The sequence below is a fragment of the Mixophyes fleayi genome, chromosome 6 (assembly GCF_038048845.1).
Source record: "Mixophyes fleayi isolate aMixFle1 chromosome 6, aMixFle1.hap1, whole genome shotgun sequence".
NCBI lineage: Eukaryota > Metazoa > Chordata > Amphibia > Anura > Limnodynastidae > Mixophyes > Mixophyes fleayi.
This window is the reverse complement of record NC_134407.1, coordinates 47,227,794-47,239,033: the sequence shown is the minus strand read 5'-3', so window position 1 is coordinate 47,239,033 and position 11,240 is coordinate 47,227,794. Positions and strand designations below refer to the sequence as shown.

The following is an 11,240-nucleotide window of genomic DNA, read 5'->3' as shown; positions in this document are numbered from 1 at the left end:
AAGCTGCTGTTCCTGCGAAGACCCCTCTCCTATTGTTTCTATGGTCACTATCGCAAATTGAACCCCTTTGCGATATTGACCGGAGGGGAGAGCAGTAAGATGCTGGGAGGGATCTGAAGATAAGTACATTACCGTATGAGTAAATGGCTTTTCATTACTTATTAAATTGCTGTAAATAGCAGTCCCCATAGACATGTATGGGGACTGCTCCGTATTTCGAAAAAGAATTGTTAAGCAGCAGATATCTATAATAACTGCTGCCATGCACTGTTCATATATTTGAACAATTGTTAGATTTGCGGTGCATCCCCAAAAACTGCCGATTTCGATTAAAAAAAAGATTACTAAATAAGCCCCTATGAGTGTACTTCAGCTGTCACAGAGCTGTACTAATCATCACCATTTATTTATAGAGCGCCACTGATTCCGCAGCGCTGTACAGAGAACGCACTCACATCAGTCCCTGCCCCATTGGAGCTTACAGTCTAAATTCCCTAACATACAGAGAGAGAGAGAGAGAGAGACTAGGGTCAATTTTGATAGCAGCCAATTAACCTACTAGTATGTTTTTGGAGTGTGGGAGGAAACCGGAGCACCGGGAGGAAACCCACGCTAACACAAGGAGAACATACAAACTCCACACAGATAAGGCCATGGTCGGGAATTGAACTCATGACCCCAGCGCTGTGAGGCAGAAGTGCCACTTAGTCACTGTGCTGCCCATATAAAGTGTCATTAGTGCACCTGTGGTATAGCTGCAAGTAAAGACTGTAAGGTGTTTTTTTAATACTATTTGGCAAATTATACACATGTGCTGTAATCCACAACACCCATTATTAATAGCTTACTTTTCATTAGTGTTATATGTATTACAGTAATCTGAGCCTGTAATATAAATTATCATGACAACAATAAGACATTTCAAATCAGGGCAGATGATAAGTGTGGAGTGTGGGTGATGTCATCTCTGCTTCAGTCCTGAGTTAGCCTGGTAATGTTGCATAACTAAAAAGTGGTTAGTGAAATCTGGATTGTCCACTGCACTGAATGTCAAGTTAACCACAGGACACTGGAATGGTAGTTTCCACTAATGATTTAAATTTATGAGGATACTGTAAGAAACAGATATATTTTAGAAAGTGTGCTGCATGTATGTACATTGTTAGAAGCAAATGGGTAATAAGTCAATCAGTTGCTTGCCATGAAATAATGCATTTAACCTACCTGTTGCAAGGTCACTTATACAAACAAGAAAACATATTAAATGGGACTGTCAATGGTTAATCACAAATTAATCTTAAAGGGTGGTGTCTCCGGCTTCGCTGGATCACTCGCCTGGAAGTGCTATGCCCATGCATGTAGCAAGTAGTACTTTAAGCTGCCAGTAAAAAGAGTTTGTGGAGTAGGGGGGGGACTTCGCCAGGGCTCCCAGTGTAGCCCTGCATGGTAAATTGTGTTTCAATATGCATCGCTGCTATTTGCAGCAAAGCATATTGCTTGACAATGCACTAGCTTGAAAAATGAGCCCCTTAATCTAAAAATGTAGCTTTCATTAGTGTAGCAGAAAATAGATTTACTATGTTACATGTGTTTGAATGTTAGTTCTGTTTGCTTAGAGAAAATTTGGTTGGATGTTCATGCTGGGACATGTAGTTCCACAACAACAGGAGAGTCTGGTCTACAGGAACAACATGAGCACAGTATGGTGTCAGAATATTTACACCAAGTTAACTTCAACAGCATCAGTAGTGCACTGTTTTATACACCAGTCCTATGCATGAACCTTGTATTCTATCAACACTGTTTAAACATTAAACATTTGTAATTATTAGGTCATATATAGGCTGCAAACTGTGGTTAGAACATGTGCAAGTGCTATCAAGCTGATGTGTGAAATTAATTGTTCATTTCAGAGTTGCACAATCACATCATGGAATAAAACTTTTCTTTTCCTACGTGACGTGTGCACATTCTATCTTCTGGGATTTCCCGGAGAGAGTGTAAGCAGCCTACAAAAGGAAAGGAGGAAGTGGGAGGGCTATATAACTGGTACTATGATATGTCTGTGTGAGTGTATTCAGAGCTCATTCACAATGAACTGCAGCTTAGAGATAACAATCTCACCTCGCTCCTACTGGGGAGACCAGTCACGCTCAGTCGTGCTGCAGCCTATATGGGATTATGTCACATCGAAAGAACAGATGATTAGATCCCCTTTGTATCCAGTTATTTTCTCATTCACAGTCTATATGGCTTTCTGCATTCCCTACCTGGCACTGGACCTTCTAAGTCACAAAATACCTGCCTTGAAGAAGTACCAAGTGCAGCCAAAATCCAGACCCTCAATGGGCATGATACTGCACTGCTTGGCACACACTGTCTACAGTCACATAGTGTTCATCTTCCCAGTGACTATCGCCTACTGGTACTGGAGACCAGTACACTTGCCGCACGTGGCACCAGAACTGCATCGCTTTATACTGGATATCATTGCCTGCCTGCTGTTATTTGACTTCCAATATTTCGCCTGGCACTTGCTGCATCACAAGGTACCCTGGCTGTACAAAAACTTTCATAAGATGCATCACAAGTACACTGCCACCTTTGCTCTGGCAACACAATACTCCAGTGCCTGGGAGATGCTATCACTGGGGTTCTTTGCTAATGTCAGTCCAATATTGCTGGGTTGTCACCCGATGACTGAGATGGCTGTCTTCATCATCCATATTTACCTGTCTGTGGAGGACCACTGTGGCTATGACTTCCCCTGGGCTACACACAGGTTAATACCCTTTGGCATATGCGGAGGACCAAATCACCATGATCTCCATCACGAAAAATTTGTCTCTAACTATGCACCTTACTTCACCCATTGGGACAAACTATTCAATACACTAGCGCGGCGGACAGCTAAATAACCATATGTCTGTTCTCAGTGCTTCAAGACTGACTACATGGCCAGTTACTACTACGCGGTCCTGGGTCTGTGCTTCAAAGCTGAATGGACAGTTATTGTTTCATAACCTGCACTTTAGCCCATGTCTGCTCCAAATGCTTTAATAGACAGTTATTTTTGCACATCACCTAGTGTGCAGGGACCTTACCTGAACATTGTTTATTATTATGAACCACTCAATCTCTTCCGGAAGAAAAAGACTTTAATGATTTTTCAAACTGGTCCTGATGAATATACTAATGTGATTTCGTACATCCTAAATATTTATTTATTTATAATATACTAACATGCAAATTATTCTTCTAGTGTGCAGTTTTATGCAGAAATCCACTTTGGAATGATAATCATTTATATATTGAAGTATTTTTAAGCAATGCTCTTTAAAAATGGTTCACTTTTGATGCTGTTATATTGAAATGACTATAAATCATGCCAAAATAAGTGTTAGTAGTAAAAGAATATTTTGTTATAAACTTTGGAAAGCGCTAGGTACTGGTTATACTATAATGTTACAGTATGTCTTTGCAAGTTATCTTAAATGTGAAATTTAAATTATATAGTGGATGATGGCTGACAACATTTACCTCCATTATGTTGACCGACAGTATTATGATTGTATTATGATGATGTCTATACTGTATCTCAAATGGATACATATATATAGGGTATATAGTATGTGAATATAACTAAACTGAAAGTTGTGTTAGAAGGATGTAAGGGATGTTGTATTTTTTTAGAAAAGTTAATACAATAGGTTTTAGGCATCAATGTGCCTAGTATGAAGTGTACAGAATGAAGCTTTCAAAATAATGTTTATTAAATAATTTATAAAAATGAACGTTTTGCACTAGAAAAAGTTGGATGTGTTCCTATACTTTACTGGAGTATTCTACCAAATATTTTTTGATAAAATATTGTAAAATATATATGCGTTTTTTATTGGTTATAAACATGTTTTATATTTATATGATAAATAATTCTATTAAACAATTTAAAATAAATTGGAAGTCAGTGTTTTAATTGTCTGTTTGCATGTACCATTGGATCGTATAAGGTTCTACATCACATATCTCAACCACTTTTTAACATCATGACATTGTACATCTTTATGTATTTAAAGTATATTATATGTGTCAAACAAATTAATCCTAACTATACGTCCAAACATATTTATTTCTTCTATTTTTAGAAACACGACTTGCATTTTTTATTCAATTATCGTATCCAGAAGCATAGGAAGTAAAAGCAACAGTTCCACACCTGTACATAATGTTTTCAAAACAAAAGCACACATACTTTTTCTATAGGATCCTGTTGAAGTGTATGGGAAAGTGGCTTAAGTTTGCCTTAGGGCCTTTCTAAAGTGCTTCAAAAAATACTCCATAAAAGCACCCATCTGGATGTTGCCTTAGTATATGGACACACAATGTAAAGATTGGGGTAGGTTTGAGCTAATTAAGCATAAGCCAGTTGGTCAGCTTAGCAGTCAAGCTGATTAACTTTCTTGTGACTAAAATGTATAGTTCATTTCTGGCCAACACAGATGACCACAGAGTTTTGGTTATTGTGCATATATAGAATGCTTCCTAAATTTATATTTCCCACCTTTTCTTGTGGGTCTTCTAAAAATGGGGCTGAATAGTAAATTAGGAGGGAAGAGAAATACCTCAATGGTCAAGCAGGTTTACAATATCAGAAGGAGTCCAGGAGGGCAGTGGGTTTGAAAAAGTGGAGATGTTGCCTATGGCAACCAATCAGATTCTACTTGTCATTTTGTAGAATGTGCTAAATGAATGATAACTAGAATCTGATCGGTTGCTATAGGTAACATCTCCACTTTTTCAAACGCGCAGCTTGATAAACTTACCCCCAAGAGACTTGCTGGAGTACCCATTTCAAATTTGAATATTGGAGCTTTCTCCTTTGACAAGTTCATGGTATTGATTGACCAGGGAAATGGGGAGGCTGGTATAAAATTGGCAACACTGCTGGTATATAGTTATATCGCTCTGTGGGTATAATATGGGCACCTCTGCTGTAACAGGAAAAATTGTACGTAAATATGTCTTTTATTTAAATCATACAAAAAAAAATTAGTTTCAATAAAGACGTTGTGGTAAATTGACCCCATAATGTTTTAAGCATGACAACAAAAATAACCTTTAAATTCAAGGCAGCTGATACCTGGGAATTTAGAGTTTGGGAGGTGTAATATAACTGCTTCAGTTCTCTCTGTAGGGAACACTGTGTTTGTAGAAGGGAAATTACCATTAATACTTGGGAATTCCTCACAACAATGCATGCTAGTTTAAAAGCAGGATACTTGGAATTGGAAATTCCCTGATTTCAACTTGGATGAAGTTACTGTGGGTCAAAATGGATGTGGTCATTCCTATATACATATATTCCTATATATTTAACACAATCATAGAATTTCCAAGGAATAGTAAATAAAGCAGATACTATCTTCACATGAAATTTCTATAGCATTATCCCTATTATATGTTTAACAAAAAAAGAGCCATGGCACACCGTATGTACCTAGCAACAAATAATTTTCATTTTTGCAGTAGATAGTGGAATTGTTGTCTTACATTTCATTTACTTTGTCAGCAATTCTGTTTCCTGAGTAAATGATTAAGTTGTTCCCTAAATGTTGTTATATGTCCATGAAAGTTTGTCTCAAATCCTAAATCACAGATTTTGGGGCACATTTACCAACAACCGCATAAAATGAAAAATAGTTTTCAATCCTTATCGCATTGGTAAGGATTGAACTATTTCTCAAATTTATGAAAAAAACCATCCGTTCCAAAGAAACGTCTGTTCCTGTGAAGTGTATCACTTACCTAACACTTTCTTTTCTCTGACGGTCCTTCAGTGTCGTTCTTCGTTTTCTTTGTAATCGTTGCGCGCATGCGCCGCTCACAAAACTCGCGAATGTGCACAGAGCAGCATATTGTAAAACAAAGAAAGACAAATTAGCGTGTGACAGGGAGGGATCACATGATGCCTCCACACATGCGCTGTGCAGCTCTGCTCTTCGGAGCAGAGCTGTCTTCAGTGAAATTTTAAATCATGTTAATGTATGCCAGCTTCAGCTGACGTACATTAACATGCTAAAAAAGCGATAACATTTTTTCATCAAACTTTAGTAAATAGCGTTACTTGCGGTCCCCATAAACTGTTATGGGGACTGCTCAGTAAAACTAAGAGATATGCAAAGCAGCAGATAGCGATACAATGATAGTAAATTGTGCGGTTAATCATTTTCGGGGATTGAAAACACTTTTTAGTTTCAGAAATGGGCCCCTTGGATTTATAAATGGACTGCCCTGTTAATGACTACAGCATTTCCCTCCTACATCCTGTTCACATCTCACACATAAACAATAAAGCCTTATTCGCGATTGGGTACTCTTAAGGATCTTGCTACACTTCGAATTAAAGCCCATATGTTTGAAAATGTTATGTGGAGGACGTTTGGTTGTACTTTGCAGTCAGACAACCTCTGAAAGACTGTTGCCTGGTGTCCTTTTAGGCAGCATGATTACACAGTTGTTAGCATTGCTGACTCACAGCAGGGGTCATGGGTATGATTCCTACCAGCAGGGCTGACTCTAGGCTGGGGCAGTAGGGGCAGTGACAATGGGCCCCTAACAGATACCACTTTAAAATCCTCATGCACTTTTTACACAAGCTGAAGAAATTCTACTAAATGTGTTATTTATGTTTCAAAGTGATCGATTTTGTACATTTTTAAGAATTTAGCAACTGCTACCATTCCCTGGGTTTGGAAACTCCTGATTTCACGGGATTGGACAGTTTTGCTCAGTTGATGCGGATTTTACCAACCAATTTATTGTATCCAGTTATCTGCGTTACATCGTATCAACAATACACTGACATTATAAAAACTTTGCGCCTCTTTCCCATTATTGATATCTATTTAAGTATGTGCAGAAAAATCACAATTGACTGATACTGATAATACTATTGCAGTTCATTCATAACGTCTTTTATGTAATAGTTGTATTATTTAACACATTTTAAAAACCAGCCTAGTATTTTTTACAAGGACCCCATTGCAATGTGCTGCCTCTGGACCTCAACAATCTACAGTACGGCACTGCCTGTCAGGGACCTCTATGGAGTTTGTACGTTCTCAACATGTTTGTGTGGTTTCCCTCTGGTGCTCCGGTTTCCTGCCACAGTTCAAAAACATACATGCAGGTTAATTAGCTTCTGATAAAATGGACTCTAGTCTGTGTGTGTGCTTGTTGTAGGGAATTAGTATAGTAAGCGCCAATGGGGCAGGGACTGATAAGAATGGTTAGACATTCTGGGCCTAATTCATCTTTGGCTATAAGTCCCTTTGAGTGTCGTATGAAATAGCTAATAGTGTAAAACAGCTCTGTGCTTGCTCAGAGACGAACATTACGCCAATGAACGCAATTGCATGTAATTCATGTTTGAACGACTGCCTATGACTTGAAAGGCAGAACGGGGACGGGAACATAGGGAATGTACAGTAAGGACGTGCTGGGGGTGAGCAAACACAGATGCGACCAATTCAAGCAGTGTGCTGTAGCCATATCATCTGCATCAGCTACAGGCCAGGTGTAAGTGCTGACTGATAGTGATGACTGAATTGTCTTTCTATTAAAATCTATATGTATGCTCAGGGCTACCAAGAGGAATTCATGGCCCCCGGTACAACAAATTCATGGGGCCCCCCCTTATAGTTGAGTAAGCAAAAAAAATTAAATTTTTCATGGGTATGGTCACACAATTAGGGGTGTGGCAATGCGCCGTTGGGGCCTGGCTAGCACAATAAAATCACTAGGTCCTGAATTCCCTGGAGCGTCACATTTGTCCAAGCACTCCTGACTTTCAGGACATCTAGCACCCTTGTGTAGTATAGGAAGAATGCAGTGTGTACAGAAAGAGTTCAGTCTTGGCCTGCGCCCACTGGGCTCACGAAACATTAGCATTGTCCCTACTAGAATCACAACATTTCACACACTATGCTGCTCTGTTCTACCTGTTCTTCTCACTTTTACCACATGTGGCTGCTGGTTTCTTTAGTTGCGGCTTGTCTGGATCCTTGAATGTTGGAGGACCTATTTGGAAAAAAAATGGCTACATTTACAAAATTACAGCCAGCCCCACCGTTAAATCAATAACATCCATGATTAATAATTAGGCCTGTGCCATGCTGCTTGTCCCTCTTTTCTTTAACCCCTTGTGCCATGCTGCTTGTCCCTCTTTTCTTTAACCCCCTGTGCCATGCTGCTTGTCCCTCTTTTCTTTAACCCCCTGTGCCATGCTGCTTTTGTACCTCCTTTCTTTAACCCCCTGTGCCATGCTGCTTGTCCCTCTTTTCTTTAACCCCCTGTGCATCTGTGTTTCTCCTTCCTTTCTTTAACCCCGTGCCATGCTGCTTGTCCCTCTTTTCTTTAACCCCCTGTGCCATGCTGCTTGTCCCTCTTTTCTTTAACCCCCTGTGCCATGCTGCTTGTCCCTCTTTTCTTTAACCCCCTGTGCCTTTCTGAGTTTCTCCTTCCTTTCTTTAAGCCCGTGCCATGCTGCTTGTCCCTCGTTTTTTAACCCCTCTGTGCCATGCTGCTTGTCCCTCTTTTCTTTAACCTCCTGTGCCATGCTGCTTGCCCCTCTTTTATTTAACCCCCTGTGCCATGCTGCTTGTCCCTCTTTTCTTTAACCCCCTGTGCCTCTCTGCGTTTCTCCTTCCTTTCTTTAACCCCGTGTCATGCAGCTTGTCCCTATTTTCTTTAACCCCCTGTGCCATGCTGCTTGTCCCTCTTTTCTTTAACCCCCTGTGCCATGCTGCTTGTCCCTCTTTTCTTTAACCCCCTGTGCCCCTCTGGGCGTGACATGATGATGTCACACCCGGCATTCAGTCAGTCTGGAGCAATGGAGCACAGAGCAGCAGAGAGGATGGACGCCGGCGCCGCGAACACGTGAGTATGTTTTGTTTTTTCTTTAACTACCCTGCTCCCCCCACCAACGACCAAGCCCCCCCCCCCCCCCCGCCAAAAAAATAAATAAAAAATAAAAAAAATTAGTTTTGAAAAAAAAAAAAAAATTGTCGGCGCGAGGGCCCGGGCCGGGCCCCCTGACATGCCCGGGCCCAGGTAATTAGCACCCGCCCCCCCCCCCTCTCGGCGGCCCTGTGTATGCTTGCCACTAGGTAGCAAAGAAAATGTATATACAAGGAAGAATGACTATATAAATGCATTGTATGTGAGTACACATTAGAAACATAATGATTTATGTATTTAATGTAAAAAAAAATGAAAACAAATATTTGTTTTAAACCACATATTTTTATTGAGTTGGTAATTTCTTTAATTTTTTTTTTTTTTTGCATGTGAGGCTTATACTATCTTGCACATATGCATGTGCGTATCCTGCACTCTGTTCTGTCTGTTAACATATGACAAGTACTGTTTAGGTAGAGGGTACTTACAGATCCAAAAGGAAACTGTGAGGACATTGGGGTTGGAACCGTAGCTCTCTCGGTACTCGGTCCTCTAGGTTCTCAGATCACACAGATAAGGAGGCAAGAAAGAGATAATAACCTCTTTATTTATCAAAAGTGTACACACAAAGTAAATACAACAGTGCTCCCCGTGGAGAAACGTATCCCCCCACCATATATGACAAAGTGTCAGTAACTTTACCAGTGTTAAAAAAATCCCAACAAGGTCCTTAACAGGTTATCCCAACATTCACAAACTTCCAGCAAGTCCAAAGTTGAACAATTAAGGTGGGCCAGGGGTTCCGATCCAGTCGGTGGGTCTGTATACTTGCTGATCCCGGCTGCATGACCACCACTTCACCAGCTTGGTGGGACTCTGGTCTTCCTACAGATGTAGACTCACAAATTTCCCAGAATCTACCAGTATCTCCCGATGGAGTGATGACAAATCAGTTCCAAAGATACAGCACCTGATCTGACCGAGCAGGTTCTTGGTTCAAACGATCTCCTCTGGCACTGATAGAGCATGACTACTCAACATCAGTCCAAGTCCTTCTCCCAGGAAATCCCACAACAACCACAATGTCCCTCCAGCGTTGCCTTCTTCCCTCTGTCCCAAATCCCACAGTGTTTGTCCCCCTTCGTGAGCCAACCCTCTGGGCCATGATCCCTTTTCATTGATGGTGGCTGGACTCTGGGTGGTAAAAGGGATGGAGGTAGAATATGACCTCAGCAGTAGTCCACCTGTTGTTTCATTGCCATCAAGTCTGATTTTGGAACTGTGCTGGGACAATGGTCAGTCAAAAACAACTCCCACCTCCTGTTCTTAGATAGAGACCAGACACTCCCGTTCTTTACCTCTTCTACTACTTTGTGACGTGTCATTATTCCTAGCTGTTCCATACTTCCTGTGGGCAGCATCCCCTTCCCTCTTTAGTCACAAAACAATGATGGATCTGGCCACTGGGCAGCATGTAATAAATTGGGTGGGCCAACGTAGCACAATTGGCCCCCTGACTGACAGACCGGGTTGCCCTGATATTCCCACTGTGGTGCCCAGTCTCATTACAGAAACATATCTTGAGATCCACTTAATTTCCATCTAACTTCAACTCTACACATTAAGCTAAATTTAGATAAATTGTAGGCCTTCAACAGTATATAACTAGTTTACCATTTTCAAAAGTAGGCATATGTGCTTCTTGTTATTACATGGAATACAATCTAAATACTTTTTTTTTTATTTTTACTTTTATACCAGATTAGTGTTAATTCATTATCATCATTTATTTATATAGCACCACTAATTCTGCAGCACTGTACAGAAAACTCATTCACATCAGTCCCTGCCCCATTGGAGCTTACAGTCTAAACAAGCATTGTAACATGGTTTTGCTCAGGAGACTACTTACTCAATTTTGTTTACTTAACTTTCCTTACTGAATCAGGCCCGAATATGAGTACGTTTTCCTACTTAAGTTTTCTGGACAAAACCATGTGCAAGGGGTGTAAATGAGTTTAATATTTTGCACATAAGTTAAATACTGTCTGTTTTTTCATGTAGCACACAAATACTTGATAGCTTATTTGTACAGTGAAATTTGAAGTTGATATTTGTGTGCTACATGACAAAACAGCCAGTATTTAACTTATATGCAAAATAATAAACTAATTTACACCCCTTTTATTACAACATGGTTTTGTCCAGAAAATTTAAGTAAGAAAACTTACTCAAATTCTTGCCTAAGTTCCTTAATGAATCAGGCCCATAGAAGACTTCCA

General features: G+C 40.1%; 1 protein-coding gene across 1 annotated transcript; it reads left to right on the top strand.

Moving 5' to 3' along the window:
* Nucleotides 1–2,064: 2,064 nt before the first annotated feature.
* Nucleotides 2,065–3,794, top strand: CH25H (cholesterol 25-hydroxylase). The gene has a single exon (XM_075215183.1). It carries the CDS (start codon nucleotides 2,094–2,096, stop codon nucleotides 2,916–2,918), a length of 825 nt encoding a protein of 274 aa, XP_075071284.1. The 5' UTR covers nucleotides 2,065–2,093; the 3' UTR covers nucleotides 2,919–3,794.
* Nucleotides 3,795–11,240: the final 7,446 nt, after the last annotated feature.

Coding starts and splice junctions, on each gene's coding strand:
- CH25H (XM_075215183.1), top strand. CDS start 2,094: ATGAACTGCAGCTTAGAGATAACAATCTCACCTCGCTCCTACTGGGGA.